Raw genomic sequence first — 20,172 nt, 5'->3', positions numbered from 1 at the left:
TTTAGTATGCAGCTGTGAATTAAATTCATTACAGATTTGTAATTAAGGTGGGAAAACAGCATGAATGAATTTGTTCCGAGTGGAGAACAGGAGACATGTTTGCCTGTGAAATATACTGATTGGAAACTGAAAAGGGAGACATTGGGTCAGACTTTGTGGTGCTTTTAATTATTGAAATTTCCATTGGATATACAGTATACATGAAATTACAATGAAAAACCAGTAATACAATATCCTAGAATAATCAAAAAAATGCAATTATTCCCTCAGCCCACATAATAAGGAGACATCAATATTATCAAAGAAGAGCGACCAAGATGATAAAGGGGATGGAACTCCTCTCGTAAGAGGAAAGAATAAAACGGTTAGGGCTCTTCAGCTTGGAAAAGAGACGGCTGAGGGGGGAGATATGAATTAGAGAATGACACGGTGACAAAATTCATCACCGTTCCCGTCCCCGCGGATAACCGCGGGAAATAATCCCATGTCATTTTTTAGTGTCTATTTCAACCTCAGTTCTTCTATATCAGCATTCTTCAAAGCAAAGTTTGAGGGTCAGTGGTTGTGGCCATTCATATTCTGATTCTTCCCTCGCTCCTTAAAGAATGATATGAAGATGGCTTCCCGCGGTTATCCGCGGGAACGGGAACGGTGATGAATTTTGTCACCGTGTCATTCTCTAATATGAATGAAGTCTACAAAATTGAGCAGAGTGGAGTAGAACAGGTACAAGTGGATAGATTTTTCACTCCATCAAAAATTTAAAAGACTAGGGGACACGCAATGAAGTTACTTTTAAAACCAATAGGAGGAAATATTTTTTCACTCAGAGAATAATTAAGCTCTGGAACACGTTCCCAGAGGGTGTGGTAAGAACGGATAGCGTAGCTGGTTTTAAGAAAGGTTCGGATAAGTTCCTGGAGGAAAGTCCATAGTCTGTTATTGAGAAAGACACGGGGGATGCCACTGGATCGGTGACATGGAATTTGCTACTCTTTGGGATTCTGGAATCTTGTTACTCTTTGGGATTCCAGAATCTTGTTACTCTTTGGGATTCCGGAATCTTGCTATTCTTTGGGATTCTGTATGGAATGTTGCTACTCTTTGGGATTCCAGAATCTTGTTACTCTTTGGGATTCCGGAATCTTGCTATTCTTTGGGATTCTGTATGGAATGTTGCTACTCTTTGGGATTCCAGAATCTTGTTACTCTTTGGGATTCCGGAATCTTGCTATTCTTTGGGATTCTGTTTGGAAAGTTGCTACTCCTTGGGTTTTGGCCAGGTACTGGTGACCTGGATCGGTCAAGCACTGTCACCCTGCGCTCCCTGTGACTTACCCCTCACCCTGAGATCTCCATTCCCTTGCAGCGTCGCCCCCTTTTTTCCCTACTGAGATATATGTACCAGGTACATATTGTAAGAAGGAGGCCACGTGGTTAAAGTAATATTTCTTTTTCCGTCCTTAGACCCATACATAGCAGAGGAGGATTTGCTAAAATAGTTATTTGCTTTCATTAACAGCTGTAATCTGAGTCATTTCATCGAGCTGTTCTTCCCCACGCAGTGTGTGTCTCGTTCTGCCTACCTTAGGCCCTGGTATTTGCAACCAAAATAAAGACTGAGTCATTCTGTGTAGAAGAGCAAAATAAGGTTTTAGTAAGCTGAAGTACAACATTTCATTTCAACATTTATTCCCATTGATTTAATATTGTGTTATCATTTCTGTGTGTTAATCTGAGTCTGAATGGTGTTTAGTGGCCTTTTGCAGGTCTTTGATGCCCACATGCCACACGTAAGATGACCTTTTTCCACCAGACACTTGGGAAGATGTGGACAAGCTAAACATAGTAACATAGTAGATGACGGCAGACAAAGACTCTCGAATGGTCCATCCAGTCTGCCCAACCTTACCCACTCTTTAAATTACTTTTCCTCCAGGAACTTGTCCAAACCTTTCTTAAAACCAGCTACGTTATCCGCTCTTATCACATCCTCTGGCAACGCATTCCAGAGCTTAACTATTTCTCTGAGTGAAAAAAAATTTCCTACTGTCGGTTTTTAAAAGTGTTTCCGTGTAACTTCATTGAGTGTCTCCTACTCTTTGTCATTTTTGAGAGAGTGAAAAATCGATCCACCACTCACGTTTTTGTAGACTTCAATCCTGTCTCCCCTCAGCCGTCTCTTTTCCAAGCTGAAGAGCCCTAACCTTTTTAGTTTTTCCTCATACAACAGAGTTCCATCCCCTTTATCATCTTGCTCACTCTTTCCCTGTCACGGTTTGCTTCCCACCGAGGCTGCTACAGAAAGCCAGGCAGTTATTTTGCAACTAGTCTGTGGCGCTCTGGATTTAAGCTTTGAGCCCCTGAAGCCAGGCAGGTGATCTTGCTCAGTGCATTAAAGCATCTGGTTCCGAGCCTGCAGACTGTCAAGGGTTACTGGGCTCCAGTGTCCAGTGCCCATCACCCTCCACCCTGTGCCTACGCTTCCCAGAATGGCGAGAGAGTGGGCGTTTTGCTGCCAGAGCTACGTCTCATCTCAGTGAGCCAGAGAGCATTAAAACTGTTGGCCTTCTCTAGTAAAAATATTTCTTCTTTTTTTTTTAATCTTTATTACTCCCTAAGCAGCGATTCATCAAGAGGAAAATATGAAGGGCCTGTTATACTAAGACTTTTCTCCCATTCTGAGTATATGGGCAATATATCTAGTAAATCATTCTTAATCAATCTCTGATATGACATGTAAATAGAATAGAATCAGGAATTTTACTGTCAGTCCAACATTGCTGTCTGCACGGCCTGTCTTAATGGATGGGTTTTATGTATTTAAAACACTGGTAGCCCACATTTCAAACATCTATGCGGATAAACTTCATTGGCTCCCAATAATCTCCAGAATCCATTTCAAATGTTCCTGCCTGGCTTTCAAGATCATTCACGGAATCCTGCCTCCTCTTATCCCACTGTCTTTCAACTCCTCCAGTCCCGACTCCTCCAGAACTGCCCAAAGGCTTAAACTAGCCTTCCCCTCTCCACGCGGCATCCACTATTCAGGCAAACTGGGAAAATCCCTTCTCTTCAAAATCACAGGTCTTTGGAACGACCTCACCACCCCGCTGCGGAACCTGAGCTCCCTTCAGTTATTCCGCAAACAACTGAAAACCTGGCTTTTCAGCAAATTGTAGCTCTATCCTTCCCCCCTTTCTCTCCCCCCTTCTACACATAAGTTCATGTAATCCTTTTTCTTCTTCTCTACCCACTATTTTAAGTTCTTGTAAACCGTGTCGAGCTGCATTCTCATGGAGATGATGCGGTATATAAACTTAAGGTTTAGATTAGATTAGATTAGATAAAGCATGACACACACAATAAAACGAAACATGACACGTCATTATAAAAGAACCGCATTCGGTAAACAGCCTTAAACCTATACCTTAACATAATGAAGGTCAAGCGAGTACAAGATTACAAAGAGGCCAAATTTGAGAAGGCAAGTTGGAAAAAAAAAAAAAAAAAGGCTTTTCAGGCTTTTTCGAAACGCCAGGAAATCGGAAATCAAACGGATGGAATGTGGAACCGAGTTCCATAGTAAAGGCTACTTGGAAAATGCGTGATGGATTTACGACTTACAGAACGAATTGTGGGAACGACCCAAAAATCTCTGTCTTGTGATCTCGGAGCACGAGAGGGCCCATGGATCTGAAGAAGGGACCCAATCGCCTTGGGCAGTAGGTCACGGACAGATTTGAATACCAAAGTTAAAAGCTTAAAATGCATTCCCCATATAACTGGCAACCAGTGCAGTTTGTTTAATACAGGTGTGACATGGGAATAGCGGGGCCTAACCCCCGCGAATATGGAGGGGGGAAGTGTCCTGGTATTAGATCCCTAGCATGCGTCAAATTAGGATAAAAAATTGTACTGTAACTATGTCAACCTGTAACCTGTTCTGAGCTGTTTAGGGAGAACGGGATAAATAAGTATTCTGGAACTGGCGTTCTGGGATGAATGGCCTTAAAAGAACAGCACATAGTGGCAGGCAATGGCTTCGCGAAGGTAAGAGGCGCCCGGAGCGGTGGCGCACCTCCTCCTCCCCCTGCTCCTTCCCCAATCCTGCCTGCCGCACGTATGCCCCTGACTCCTCATTTGTGGGGGTGGGGCACCACTCGCCCTCATTAAGCCAGTGTAAGTACCAACACAGATTGTGAGCCCAGTAGAAACAGTTGTACCACAGAAAGGCGGTAGCTCAAATCTTTCAGGGGAGACATGTCTGAACTATTACTCTAGAAGATGTGTGTGAACGAGTCAGAAAGAAACCGACAATATGACATTAGGAAATTCTAAGCATAATCAGATGAGACATCTCAGGGTTGATTTGACCTAGATAATAAGAGATACCGACACGTTTTTTGCTTATATCCAATACAGTGTTAGACTTTGCCAGAAAGAGAAAATTAACCTGACACGTCTATAACTAATGTTAATTCTTGGTGCAGCCAAGCAGTGAGCCACTGCCGTGACTTCCTTCGTTCCCCCAGAGCTGAGACTGTGGTTTTCACTGTTTACCCTTGCGTTCCATTCAAATGACGCGCTTTTCACAGTAAGCCTGCAAGCCTTTTGGGATTTAATTGCCTGCCACAAACACCCTCGGAATATTTACCAACCTCGATTCAGCTAACATTGGATCTATTAAATGTTATCTTGTGTAATCACATTTATCATGGAACCACATAATAGTTGCTGAACGCAGTCGCTGCCGAGTCGGGTCAGATCCCTGACCTGGAACTTTTCGAAGTGCAGCAAATTTTCTCGTGATGAATTTGTTGCAATTTGAGGTTTCACAGACGGGGGAGCCACCCAACGAAGGCAACATGAGAACATTCAAAGCGCAAGGACCGGCTCTTCCTGTGCCGCAGATCTGGTGCCAGTATCCAGCCTTGCCTTAAAGGGACGGAGGGACTGGTTAGCTGGTGCAAACAGGAGGCTGCCATTGCCAGCCCGGCTCATTCGCTGTTGCAAAGTTAAGAGGGGAGAGGAGAAATAATGTCTGGAGAGAGGGAATACAAGATGTGGGCCAGGGCAGGAGTAAAGTATAGGCAAACTACGCAGGCGCCTAGGACCCAAATATTTAAGATGCTATTTTAATGACTCCCAAGGCAGATTCTTGTCCTAGGAAATCGGCTGTGGCAGAAAGAAGTCTATCAGTTTCCTTGTTCCTGACGTATTGTCTTCCAGTGGCCAGGAGTTGACAAGCAGTCCTTCTTACCTAGGGATTTGTAGGCAAAGAAATTGTAGTTGTGTTTAGTTTCCTGTGTCCTCTGCAAAATTTTGTTTTCATAATCTATTTTTAGGTCTTTTCTGTCTCCCTATCAAGCAGGATGAGTACCAGACAGGTTAGAAAGGAAAAGCGGAGACTCAGAGGAGACATGATAGAGACCTTCAAGATCATGAAGGGCATAGAGAAGGTAGAAAGGGACAGATTCTTTAGCCTACTGGGAACCACTAGAACAAGGGGGCACTCGGAGAAATTGAAAGGGGACAGGTGCTAGGAAGTTCTTTTTCACCCCTGGACACCTGGAATGCGCTTCCGGAGGTTGTGATAGGACAGAGTACACTACCGGGTTTCAAAGAAGGATTGGATAAATTCCTGAAGGATACGGGGATTGAGGGATATAGATAGAGGTAGTGATAGGTTATGATAGGGTATAGATAGAAGGACAAGGGGGATTAAATAATTTAGACATCACCTTACAGATCATGGACCTGATGGGCCGCCGCGGGAGCGGACTGCTGGACGCGATGGATCTCTGGTCTGACCCAGCAGAGGCTACTTCTTATGAAACATAGAAGCATGATGGCAGACAAAGACCAAATGGCCCATCCAGTCCACCCATCTGCAGCACCCACCACCCTCTCCTCTCCCCAAGAGATCCTACGCGTCTGTCCCTCGCCCACCCGAACCCAGACACAGTCCCCCGTCTCCACCACCTCCATCGGGAGATCACCCCACACATCTATCACCCCCTCCACAAAAAGCACCTCCCTAGACCACCTCAGAGCCCAACTCCGACCAACCCCATCCCACGCCTTCCCATTCTGGAGCCCTCCAAAAGAAAGACTCGCCCCACAAGCATCCGTAATATGCAGGCATTAAAAAGCCACATGCCCATGTGGAACACCACCAAAGGCCCCTCCAAAATCTAAGCATACCACATCCAGCGCTAATCCTTCAGCCACCCAAAGAAACTGACCAGACCCGTCCTACAAGACACGCCTCCAGAAAATAAATGTTACTCCAGGCCCCACAAACCACTGGACACTGGAAATGCCACCACTCTCTGCTCCAAAAGTACCACATCAATTCCCCCACCACAGAAGTTAGACCCTAGAAAAAATAACTATAGAGAATACAGGTTAAGATCCTAATTCCTTAGCCTGCAACTAAAAATTGTGACGTTGATACTAAGGGTCACAAGGTAATAAACATAGAAACATAGAATAGTATAAGGCAACCGCCTGGATATTTCCTGCAAATTGTAATAGCCAGCTTTTCTAATTGCTCTAACATTATATGACCTTCCTAAAACAGGTGCCCAGACGAGCCCAATACTGATAAGGAGTTCAATAGTCAATTACCTTAATATATTCATTGTTTTCATGCTTCAAGAAACTTGAGCAGTTTTTATTGATGCAGGATTTCGCTTCTGAGATTTCTCTTTTAGTATAGCTAAATGTTACATCAGATGTTTCTTTCATATCACAGTGTCTGTTTGGCAAATGAATTTAACATGTCACTCATGTAGGCGAAAACACTCCGTTGACAGCAAATTATGTGTGTCTGGCTGAGCGTTTGGGGAGAGAACTTTATTTCAAACATTCAAAGGCTTAATGCCCTCTCCCATTTGTTTATTCTACTCAAATAGGCCCCTAGTCAGGGCATGTACCAAGTAGTCTCACCTAAGACATCTATCAGCGGCTCACAACAATACATACGAGAAATCATAATCACATTACAAAACAATCAATAGGAAAAACCATAAGAGGATAAGCTGATTGCCGACCAAAGCCACTATATTAGGAAGCATAGGTGGAGGATACATGGAACGCGCTACCAGAGGATGTGATAAACAGGAGCACGCTACAGGGGTTCAAAGAAACTTTGGATAGGTACTTGGAAGACAAAGGGATTGAGGGGTACAGATAAGAGTAGAGGTAGATTATAGGGATGGGATTAGAGGAAAGTTACAAAATTAATCAGGGACCACTGTTCAGGCACTAGGCCTGATGGGCCGCCGCGGGAGCGGACCGCTGAGCAAGATGGACCTCTGGTCTGACTCAGCGGGGGCAACTTCTTATGTTCTTATATTTTTTCCCGGCAAAAAAAGGTAACGCTTCAATAGTTTCTTAATTTGTCACAAATCTTTCTGGATGCGCTGGAAGTTTGTTCCGTTCCAACGGTCCAGCACAGGGGAAAAAACCCCCAACAACATTTTATCTTCTTGTTTTATATCGTGGCTTCTCGGGGTCCATATTAATGCTGCTCCAAAATGCCTACAGGACCGTGTGACGCCCTCGGTGCCCTCGCGACCATTGTGCTCCACTACGCATCGGAATCTGGTTACTCCAGCTCTTATAGACTGTGAGATCTAGTGCTTTCCTATGTACGGGACCTGCTAGGTGGAACAGGCTGCCAGAATACATCGAGCAACAAAAAGATTTGGGTCAATTAAAAAAATTGTTAAAGCGTCATCCGTTTTGTAAGATGAAACATGATGGTTCATGGTTTCAGGTGAATTGGCAATTCTGATGTTTGTTTTGTTTTCTTATGTTTGGTTGTAATCCGCCTGGTTTGAAGGCAGAATATAAATAATAACCTATTAAGCTGGCGGCGCTCGGCGTTTTGCTCACCGCCATTATTCCCAGATGTTCATTGCTGGGACCTGAATATCCGTTTTCTGGGAGCTGGCTAACACATAGCCAGACTGTGATTTATGTGGACTCATTTATGCCGTTAACATGGCCAGTTAAGTGCCAACTGCACTCCCAGAATGCCCCCCAAATAGCCAGTTTAGAGTTTGATACTAACTGGTTATTTTCAGCAGGGCTACTGGTTCATAGACAACTCGGCGAAAGACAAAGGCGCGCGCCGACAACTGAGCGCAGGACGGAGGTGCGCACCGAAGAAAATTACAGTTTTTAAGGGCTCCGACGGAGGGTTTTGTTGGGGAGCCCCCCCCCCAGTTTACTTAATAGAGATCACGCCGGCGTTGTGGGGGGTTTGGGGGGTTGTAACCCTCCACATTTTACTGTAAACTTAACTTTTTCCCTAAAAACAGGGAAAAAGTGAAGTTTTCAGTAAAATGTGGGGGTTACAACCCCCCACAACGCCCCCACAACGCGGCGTGATCTCTATTAAGTAAAGTGTGGGGGTTCCCCCCATGCCCCCTGTCGGAGCCATAAAAACAGTAATTTTCTGCGGCGCGCTGCGCTGAATTGTCTGCGCGCGCCTTTGTCCCGGCGCGCTTTTGACCTGACACCGGGCTACTTAGTTAAATGCCGTTGAAAGTGACCACTTAGACCCAAACAAGTGATTTAACTGGCCAGGAGGCATTTCTTGACAATGTCTTGATCCATAAGAATTGTCATACTGGGACAGACCAAAGGTCCATCAAGCCCAGAATCCTGTTCTCAACAGTGGCCAACCCAGGTCCTAAGTACCTGGAAGAAACCTAAAGAGTAGCAACATTCCAGAGCTGAGATTGTGATGTCATAATGCCTAAGAGCCAACCTCACCAGTGATGTCACAGTGGCTCCCATAAGTACATAAGAGCTGCCATACTGGGACAGACCAAAGGTCCATCAAGCCCAGCATCCTGTTCTCAACAGTGGCCAATCTAGGTCCCAAGTCCCTAGTTAGATCCCAAGTAGTAAAACAGACTTTATGCTGCTTGTCCTAGGAATAAGCAGTGGATTTCCCCAAGCCATCTCAATAATGGCCTATGAACTTCTCTTTTTTTAAACCCTGCTAAGCTAACTGATTTTACCATTTTCTCTGGCAACAAATTCCAGAGTTTAATTACACTTTGAATAAAGAAATATTTTCTCTGGTTTGTTTGAAATCTACTACTTAGCAGCTTCATCACATGCCTCCCTAGTCCTAGTATTTTTGGAGAGTAAACAAGTGATTCACATCTACCCTGTCGACTCCACTCAATATTTTATAGGCCTCAACCATGTCGCCCTTGAGCCCTAACCACTTTAGCCTTTCCTCATAGAGAAGTTGTCCCATCCCTTTAATCATTTTCATCAGCCTTCTCTGTACCTTTTCTAATTCTTCTATATCTTTTTTTAGATACGGCAACCAGAATTGCACACAGTATTCGAGGTGCGGCCATACCATAGAGCGATACAAGGGCGTTGTAACATTCTCAGCTTTGTTTTCCGTTCCTTTCCTGATAATTCCTAACATTCTGTTTGCTTTCTTAGCCACCGCTCCCCATTGAGCTGAGGGTTTCAACATATCATCAACAATGACTCCTAGATTCTTTTCCTGGGACATGGAATCCAGCATCACGTAGCTATAGTTCGGGCTCCTCTTTCCCACATGCATCACTTTGCACTTGCTCCCATTAAACGTCATCTGCCATTTTTGAGGCCCAGTCTTCCAGTCTCACAAGGTGCTCGTGCAAATTTTCACAATCCTTCTGTGATTTAACAAATTTGAACAACTTTGTGCCATGAGCAAATTTCATTATCTCACTACACTTCTCCCTCCGTATTCGCTGTGATAGAGGATTAACAGAACCGCAAATACAGAAAAAACGCGAATAACTTTTTCATATATTATTCGCTGTTTTCTATTAAAAACCATCGTGAATATAGTGAAACTGCGAATAACATGGTGGGAGACCTGGTCTGTTCCTGAAGGAGAGGCAAAATATGGTGAAGAAAGTGCTAGGAATCATCGATTTTCTCTGTAAACACTTGGAATCAGCAATTTCTCTATGCAAGCTGATGTAATTTGGGGGGAGGAGCCAGCAAGCTAAAAACTGTGAATAACCGAAACCGCGAATACAGAGGGAGAAGTGTAGTTATTCCCATCTCTAGATCATTGATAAATATATTAAAAAGCAGTGGTCCCAGCACAGACCCCCGGGGCACCCCACTATTTACCCTTTTCCATTGAGAATATTGACCACTTAAGCCTACTCTCTGTTTTCTGTCTTTCAACCAGTTCTTAATCCATAATAGGACGTTACTTCCTATCCCATGACTTTCTCATTTCCTCGGAAGTCTTTCATGAGGTACTTTGTCAAATGTCTTTTGAAAATCCAAATACACACAATTTCAACCACTTCACCTTTATGGTTTCTTGCAAATTCAGTGTTTGTGGCACTAAACGCTTAACAATGTTCAAGCCATAATTGCAATGAAGGCGTTTATTATGAGCAGTTAATGAGCTTGTTGTTTAATGAGATGGATCTCTTCCTGAAAATTAACACTTTGACAAACACGATGCCTCAGCTATCAATAGCTATGGAAACCATTTCTGCTGTAATCTAATTACCAGGTAGAGAGAATGCAAGTATTCAAATTAATGAAAAAACTAATAGAGATTCAGGATGCCTTGACACTTCTCAGAATTAGTTCTAGATACTGAATGTCGGGCGATGTCTGACCACCGGCATTGAATATTTGGGGCTAATTGGTCAGCATTTTTTTTAAAAAACCTGCTGCAGCATGAATATTGACCTGTAGATTTATAGGTTGAGACCCCAGCAGGGTCCAGAATCCTCTAGGAAGCCGGTAAGCAGCTTTACGAACTCTCTCCTTTTATCCACTCATACAATAAGCCAGAGAAGTCCAAGGTTGGTTGTATTAAAGTCACTTAATTTGACAGTGACAGTACAGTGTGGCAGAGGCAACGGGCACGATGGCAAAGAGAACTAGTGGCAATCAAAGTACATACAATGTCTTCCATTCTTAGAGAAAGCTCCGCCCCTTAGATCCTTAGTCCTACTACTGAAGAAATGTGGATATGGTTCAATCAGTGATCTGAAACAATGTCAAAAAACAGAGAATTTTGTTTCTGCAAATAGGCTCTTAACAACGTAAGATAACATACTCTTTTCAGCTATAGTGGCAAAATAAAGCTCAGAATTTAGGAAGTTGGTTGGTTGGCCTGAAAACCTATAAGCACCCCCTCGTACTATTTGGGTTTCTACCAGGTACCTATAACCTGGATTGGTCACGGTTGAGGACAGGATACTAGGCTAGATGGACCATTGGTGTGACCCAGTATGTCTATTCTTATGATCTTATGTAAGCCAAGTTTATGTCAGTCAAGCCATTGTGACATCACTGGTGAGGTTGGCTCTTAGGCACTGGTGGAATGAGGCATTATGACATCACAATCTCAGCTCTGGAATGTTGCTACTCTTTGGGTTTCTGTCTGGTACTTGGGACCTGGGTTGGCCACTGTTGGAAACAGAATACTGGGCTTCATGGACCTTCGGTCTGTCCCAGTATGGCAGTTCTTTGTGAGCCAATGAAGCCATTGTGACATCACTGATGAGGTTGGCTCTTAGGCATTGGTGGAATGTTGCTACTCTTTGGGTTTCTACCAGGTACTTATAACCTGGATTGGTCACGGTTGGGAACAGGATACTAGGCTAGATGGACCATTGGTGTGACCCAGTATGTCTGTTCTTATGATCTTATGTGAGCCAAGTATAGGACAGTGAAGCCATTGTGCCATCACTGGTGAGGTTGGCTCTTAGGCATTGTGACATCACAATCCCAGCTCAGGTACCAGAAGCGAAAACTCTTCACACTAAGGGAGGAAATGATCAATATGGGCTACCAATCTGATTTGCTGTCTTAGCATTTTATGCAGAGGACCTAGTTACTGATAACTGGGGTTAACAATCAAATACCACATCTTAACAGTAGCCCATGTTGATAACCTCGATCCTTATTTAAAGAAAAAAGAGATGTCTCTAGAAATTTAAATCACTGCTACATGCAATAAAGTGAGCCGAGTCTAGGACAGGGAAGCCGTTGTGACATCACTGATGACGTTGGCTCTTATTGGTGGAATGAGGCGTTATGAAGTCACAATACCACTGAAAGAAGTTATCATCGTGGGCTACTGTTAACATGTTTTTTTACGGGAAGGGTGGTAGATGCGTGGAACAGTCTCCCGGAAGAGGTGGTGGAAACAAGAGACTGTTGAATTCAAGAGGGCCTGGGTCAGACACGTGGGATCTCTCAGAGAGAGAAAGAGAGAATGGTTACTGCGGATGAGCAGACTGGATGGGCCATTTGGCCTTTATCTGCCATCATGTTTCTATAACCATAAAGCTCGATGACCTCACAATGCAGGAGTAATGAGCCTTAGCCAATAGGAAGAGGAAATGCAAATGTTAAGAGCTTTAGCCAATAGGGAGAGGAGGAGATAGTGGATGCTGCGGATGGGCAGACTGGATGGGCCATTTGGCCTTTATCTGCCGTCATGTTTCTATAACAGAGACTGTGTCTGAATTCAAGAGGGCTTGGGATAGGCACGTGGGATCTCTCGGAGAGAGGAAGAGATAATGGTTACTGCAGAGGGGCCATTTGGCCTTTATCTGCCGTCTTGTTTCTATGTTTCTGTTTCACTACCAACTCGTGCTTTTTAACTCAGATTCCATTTTAGGAAACTGGGGTTAACAGTCAAATAAAACATCTTAATGGTAGCCCATGTTGATAACTTCCCTTCTTATGTGATAAAAAAGATTGTATTAAGTTCCTGTGAATTTCATTAAAATATATACAGGCACACACTTTGGAACAACATGCAGAAATAAGTCCACTGTTCCAATCAATACACAACTGGCCCTGTTTGGTTGAAATGACCATCTACTCAGGCTACCTTTCCTGAACTCCCCAGAAATAGAATTAAGAACTGAGGAATATATGGAAGTATTAGGAGGCAGGTAGATAGCCTGAGTAGATGGTTAAAAATAGTCAAAGCTTTGAGAAGCGTTTCTGCATCCGCCAACTTAATGGGACGTTAGAAAGGCTTCTCCAATACAGGTGACTGGCCATTTTATTGACATCATTAATTAATTCATTACCAAACATACGTAGTTGGTACATCTTCCAATCACAATCCATTTACAAAGTGAAGTTACATGGTTTCTGAATTTTACTTTGCTAGTAATTTCCTTAGCAACAGTGACTTAACTCATCAATATTTGCCCTAACTATGTAAGTGGAAGAAAACTACGTTCTTATAAACAGATGTGCTTTTTTTTTTTCTATACCGTCTAAACAACCACTGGAAGAAAAATATGTTCACCAGAAACTGTCTCATCTGCAACCACATGGCTATAGTCACATGAACTCCCCCAACTCCTCAAGCGACAAATATGTCAGTGTGACTTTTAGCTTATTTGCGGGGGCCTGCTATGTTATGGCTCCAGCATCTTGTTCCAGACATTAAACCATAATATTTTGCTCTATGAAGGAAAAAATTTGTACTCTGCTAGTTGCTGTTTATACTTTGCTGTGAAGGATTTCTATTATTTAGCTATATTAGTATCTTTTAAAGCCCTAACTAAAAGTGTATCTAATATATATTGGTTATGGGGGCCATATTAATTATGCCCCCCCCCCATATATTCTGCATAATACAATTATCCTAATCAGCCTGATTTGTTGAAACTGGGCTTGAACAGATTGTGTTTTTTCTGTTACCTCAAGGTGGTTAACCATTAAACCAACTTAAACTTGTTTTGAATTTGTCCATTTTTAGAATAAAACACGAAAACATCGTTGCACTGGAAGACATCTATGAAAGTCCAAATCACTTGTACCTTGTCATGCAACTGTGAGTAATTAATGTTGCACAGTCTTGGATGTGACTTGAAAGCAATTTAGCAAAATAGCAGATTTGTATTCTGAGCTTCCTGTGGAGAAGATTTAAAATAGTGCATACCAGATATCTTTGGCTTGGTTGAGCATAAAATATGGATGAAAGACAGAAAACAGAGAGTGGGTTTAAATGGTCAGTATTCTCAATGGAGAAGGGTGAATAGTGGGCAGTGACATGGTGAGAGGCGCCCTTCCCCCGCCCTCTCCTCATCCTCCTGCCACGTGCACGCACCCTTTTCCCACGTACCTCTTTAACGTTCCTGGCACAGGCAGCAACCCCAACCTGCTGCTCGGACCAGCGTCGGCTCTTCCTCTGACATCACTTCATAGGTGTGGGGCCAGGAAGTGACATCAGAGGAAGAACCAACGCCAACAGAAGGTTGGAGTTGCTGCTTATGGTGGGAACGTTAAGAGGTACGGGGGAAGGGAAAGCGTGCACGTACGTGATGGTGGGAGGGCAGAGAAGGAACAGGGGGTGGAGAGGAGAATGGGAGCTAGCACCCGGGGTGGACCGCCCCCCTGCCCTCCCCTTACTATGCCTCTGATAATGGGGTTCTCTAGGGGTCTGTGGTGGGGACCATATTTATCAATCATCTAGAGATGTGAATAACTCATGAAATAATGTAATTTGCCGATGACACAAAGTTGTTCAAAGTTGTTAAATCACAAGAGGATTGTGAAAAATTGCAAGAGAACCTTGTGAGACTGGAAGACCGGGCATCAAATGGCATAATGTTTTTGAAGGCGGGATGAGGGACATTTTAAAGTGCTATGATGGTCCCTAAGTGCAACCGGCGCTTGTACTTTTATTAATACTTTATAGCACTTATCGGTTGGTGAACTGAGCACTTTATCAGCACTTATTGCACTTTACATATATATATATTTATTTATTTTCAACTTTTTTATATAGTATTGCGCATTTAGTAACTTGTTGAATATTTCTGAGTAAGAAAATTAAGAACAATATGTTCCCTCTTAAGCCAAGCTAATTTTAGAACTGTAGCACAGGCTGTCTTGCTACCATATCTGGACTACTGTAATTCCTTGTACTATGGCATTACTGAAAAGGAACACAAGAGATTGCAACTACTCCAGAATACTGTGACCAGATTCATTTTTGGAGTAGGCAAATTTGAGAGGGCTAGCCCACTATTGGGAGAATTGCACTGGCTACCAACGAAACAGAGAATTATCTCCAAGATCGCCTGCATGGTCTATACAGCGATTTATGTTGAAAATTCTTGATGGATTCGTATTGGACATGAAGATTCCCTGTTCAATCCATACTGCAAGAAAGACACAATGTGTTAAGATGTCCTTCCGCTCCCCTCATCAGGTTCAGTGGAAAAAACTATTTGAGACCACCTTTGAATCCCTGAGCCTCAGAATTTGAAATAGACTACTCCTATAATTACAACTTCAGGAAAACGATAAAAGACATATCTCTTCTCTGTATAACTGATTCTATACACTCTCTAGACCTAATTGCTAATGTAATAACTGATCCCAATCTTATTGTAAGCCACAATGATTCCTTGCTGAAAATTGTGGGATATATGAAGCTACATGGTATGGTATAAATACTGGAATAGATTCAGAGAAAAATATGGGGATGGGAAGAAGGAGGAAAACATACTGTGTTCAGGATGAGAATTTTAGACATTTTCAGCAAAACATCTACAATTAGACCTGGACGTCGTATTAAAAAAAACCACATTTCCAGTGGCACAAACATTAGATACGGTCCAAGAAGCTGGGCAGTAATATCAAAGACATCATTTCACATAGCTCTCGACTCCATGAATTAGAGTACAGTCCACGAATGATTGATTTCATGACAAAATGGCTACAAATGCTTGGAATCGGGTTAGGTGGCTATTGCAGTAATGAGCTTAATTTACGGCATAACTTTTGAAGGCAGATTTTTCCAGCTTTCAAAAGCACTGAAGTGTGCAGTGATTGTGTTTAATTGCTCCCTATTTGCTAGAATAAATATTGAGAATTAAATGCAGGATCCCAGAACAGACAAACTAGGAGCATGCCTGGAGCCTTAAAGTCAAAAGGAGACTGTAGACCTGCCAAGAGTCCTGCACGTCTGCAAAATCCTGAGTGGGGTGGAACGGGTACAAGTGGATCCATCAAAAATTACAGACACTAGGGGACACTCAATGAATTTACAGGGAAATACTTTAAAAACCAATAGGAGGAAATATTTCTTTCACTCAGAGAATAGTTAAGCTCTGCAACGCATTGCCAGAGGTTGTGGTAAGAGCGGATAGCGTAGCTGGTTTTAAGAAAGGTTTGGCCAAGTTCCTGGAGGAAAAGTCATAGTCTGCAATTGAGAAAGACATGGGGGAAGCCACTGCTTGCCCTGGATCGGTAGCATGGAATGTTGTTAGTCTTTGGGATTCCGGAATCTTGCTATTATTTGGGATTCTGTATGGAATGTTGCTACTCCTTGGGTTTTGGCCAGGTACTAGTGACCTGGATTGGCCACCGTGAGAACAGGCAATTGGACTTGATGGATCATTGGTCTGACCCAGTCCGGCTATTCTTATGTTCTTATGAGACAGACATGGGGGAAACTAATGCTTGCCCTGAATTAAGAACATAAGAAATGCCTCCGCTGGGTCAGACCCGAGGTCCATCGCGCCCAGCAGTCCACTCACGCGGCGGCCCAACAGGTCCAGGACCTGTGCAGTAAATTTCTATCTATACCCCTCTATCCCCTTTTCCAGCAGGAATTTGTCCAAACCTTTCTTAAACCCTAGTACTGTACTCTGCCCTATAACTTCCTCTGGAATTGTATTCCAGGTGTCCACCACACGTTGTGTAAAGAAGAACTTCCTAGCATTAGTTTTGAATTTGCCTCCTTTCAACTTTTCCGAATGCCCTCTTGTTTTTTTATTCTCTGAAAGTTTGAAGAATCTGTCCCTCTCTACTCTCTCTATGCCCTTCATGATCTTGTAAGTCTCTATCATATCCCCTCTTAATCTTCTCTTTTCTAGGGAAAAGAGTCCCAGTTTTTCCAATCTCTCAGCATATGAAAGGCTTTCCATCCCCTTAATCAGTCGTGTTGCTCTGCTCTGAACTCTCTCGAGCAATGCCATATCCTTTTTAAGGTATGGTGACCAATACTGGACGCAGTACTCAAGATGTGGACGCACCATTGCCCGATACAGTGGTAGGATAACTTCTTTCGTTCTGGTTGTAATACCTTTCTTGATTATACCTAGCATTCTATTCGCTCTCTTAGCGGCAGCTGCGCACTGTGCTGTCGGCTTCATTGTCATGTCCACCATCACCCCCAAGTCCCTTTCTTGTGCACTCTCATTCAAAAACTTCCCTCCCATCACATAATTATACCTCGAGTTTTTGCTTCCCACATGCAATACTTTACACTTCCCAACATTGAATTTCATCTGCCATCTCTCTGCCCATTCCCCTAGTTTGTCCAAGTCTCTTTGCAATTCTTCGCAGTCCTCCTTTGTCCGAGCTCTACTAAATAGTTTGGTGTCGTCCGCAAATTTTATTATCTCACACTGCAGGTAATGTTGCTATTGTTTGGGGTTTTGTCAGGTACCTGTGGCCTGGATTGACCACTGTGGAAACAGGACACTGGGCTAGATTAACCATTGGTCTGACCCAGGAGGGCTAACCAGCTGCCATTTATACTACAATCCTGTAGCCACTATCTTAGATTCAGAAAACTTTTAAAAGCATTGTTACGAGAATAGCAAGACAGGGAGCCATCCCTGAACTAACTGAAATGGGAATTGTAGAAGCCCATTTCTAGACTGTCTAATGCAACTCCTGGGACATAACGATGAGCCAACGATGACCTACTTGAACTTGTAACTCTGTATTTGTATCTATGACCTAATTATCCCCCTTCTTTACTAATGCGTAATGTGGGTTTTAGCACCGGCAGTGGCGGTAACTGCTCCGATGCTCATAGGAATTCTTTGAGCGTCGGAACAGTTACCTAAAACCCGCACTAAAACCCGCACTATGCGTTCGTAAAAGCAGGGGCATATTAATAGCTGTACTGATTAACCTGTACTAGCAACTCTATTCTATGTCCGTGTCAAACTGTCCATTGTAACTTCCTGTGTAACTGACCCAACGTTTTGTAACGTAATCCAACCTTGAACTGAATAGGTAAAGGTGGTATTGAAAACCTACTTAGCATAACATATTCTTATGAGAATGGAATGGAAATCTCCTGACTCACTGGGAGACCTGGACCAGAACAAGGTTTAGTGAAGGGAATCCAGTGGTTGGCAGAACCTTTACAACGGCTATGTCAAAAATTGCGAGCCATGGAATTGAGGGTGAAATACTCAAGTGGATTAAAAACTGGCAGGCGGACAGGAAACAGAGAGTGGGGGTAAATGGACAATACTTGGACTGGAAAAGCGTAACAAGTGGAGTTCCACAGGGTTAGCTGCTTGGACCCATGCTCTTCAACATATTTATAAATAACCTTGTTTTTGCGAAAAGCAAATTTGATCACGTCTCACCACTCCTGTCTAAGCTCCATTGGCTCCCAGTAATCCCCAGGATCCACTTCAAATGTGCGTGTCTGGCCTACAAGATCCTACATGGCATCCTTCCTGCCGTTATCCCTCTATCCTGGAACTCCCCAACCCCTACTTCCTCCAGATCCTCCCAAATTTTTAAACTATCCTTCCCTTCCATAAAAGGTATTTCCCATGTAGGCAAACTTGGGTCATCCCTCCCCTTTAGAATCACTGAGATCTGGAATAACCTCACCTCCCCTCTCCGAACCTCAAGCTCCCTCCAACTCTTCCGCAAACACCTAAAAACCTGGCTATTCTCAAAACTGTAACACTTCCCCCCTCTTAGGCCTCTCACCTTCCCCCTTTACACCTAACTCTTTAATCTCTCCACTGTAGTTCCTCTCTCATCTTTCTTCCTGTAAACCGTGCCGAGCTCCGCATTCGTGGAGATGGTGCGGTATATAAACCCAAGGTTTAGTTTAGTTTAGTTTAACCTGGAAATTGGTATGATGAGTGAGGTGATTAAATTTGCAGACGATACGAAGTTATTCAGAGTAGTGAAGGCGCAGGAGGATTGTGAAGACCTGCAACGTGACATAAACATGCTCGAAAAATGGGCTGCGACATGGCAAATGAGGTTTAACGTGGATAAGTGTAAGGTGATGCATGTCGGTAACAAAAATCTTATACACAAATACTCCAGTGCAGTACTTGGAGAGACCTCCCAGGAAAGAGACTTGGGAGTACTGGTTGACAAGTCAATGAATCAGTCCATGCAATGTGTGGTGGCGGCGGCGAAAAGGGCGAACAGAATGCTAGGAATGATTAAGAAGGGGATCACGAACAGATAAGAGAAGGTTATCATGCCGCTGTACCGGACCATGGTACGCCCTCACCTGGAATACTGTGTCCAGCACTGGTCGCCATACATGAAGAAGGATACGGTACTACTCGAAAGGGTCCAGAGAAGAGCGACTAAAATGGTTAAGGGGCTGAGGAGTTGCCGTACAGTGAGAGATTAGAGAAATTGGGCCTCTTCTCCCTTGAAAAGAGGAGACTGAGAGGGGACCTGATCGAAACATTCAAGATAATGAAGGGAATAGACTTGGTAGATAAAGACAGGTTGTTCACCCTCTCCAAGGTAGGGAGAACGAGAGGGAACTCTCTAAAGTTAAAAGGGGATAGATTCTGTACAAATGTAAGAACATAAGAAATGCCTCTGCTGGGTCAGACCCGAGGTCCATCGTGCCCAGCAGTCCGCTCACGCGGCGGCCCAACAGGTCCAGGACCTGTGCAGTAATCTTCTATCTATACCCCTCTATCCCCATTTCCAGTAGGAATTTGTCCAATCCTTTCTTGAACCCCAGTACCGTACTCTGCCCTATTACGCTCTCTGGAAGCGCATTCTAGGTGTCCACCACACGTTGGGTAAAGAAGAACTTCCTAGCATTTGTTTTGAATCTGTCTCCTATCAACTTTTCCGAATGCCCTCTTGTTCTTTTATTATTAGAAAGTTTGAAGAATCTGTCCCTATTTACTCTCTCTATGCCCTTCATGATCCTATAAGTCTCTATCATATCTCCTCTAAGTCTCCTCTTCTCCAGGGAAAAGAGACCCAGCTTCTCCAATCTCTCAGAATATGACAGGTTTTCCATACCTTTTATCAGACGTGTTGCTCTCCTCTGAACCCTCTCGACTAACGCCATATCCTTCTTAAGATACGGCGACCAAT

The 20,172-nt window shown here is 43.5% G+C and overlaps 1 protein-coding gene across 3 annotated transcripts in view; it reads left to right on the top strand.

The window, feature by feature from the left end:
- CAMK1D (calcium/calmodulin dependent protein kinase ID) overlaps window positions 1–20,172 on the top strand; it is a 281,869-nt gene that overhangs the window by 179,079 nt on the left and 82,618 nt on the right. For 2 of the 3 annotated variants that reach the window (XM_033959169.1, XM_033959168.1), the window contains exon 3: window positions 13,796–13,870. The exons of the other annotated variant lie outside the window; for it this stretch is intronic. In XM_033959169.1, coding sequence (XP_033815060.1) covers window positions 13,796–13,870 — 75 coding nt within the window. The remainder of the gene's footprint in view (window positions 1–13,795; window positions 13,871–20,172) is intronic. 3 annotated transcript variants of the gene reach the window in all.

This window comes from Geotrypetes seraphini, chromosome 9 (assembly GCF_902459505.1).
Source record: "Geotrypetes seraphini chromosome 9, aGeoSer1.1, whole genome shotgun sequence".
NCBI classification, from domain to species: domain Eukaryota; kingdom Metazoa; phylum Chordata; class Amphibia; order Gymnophiona; family Dermophiidae; genus Geotrypetes; species Geotrypetes seraphini.
The sequence above is the reverse complement of the archived record's forward strand: the minus strand, read 5'-3'. Positions and strand labels throughout refer to the sequence as shown.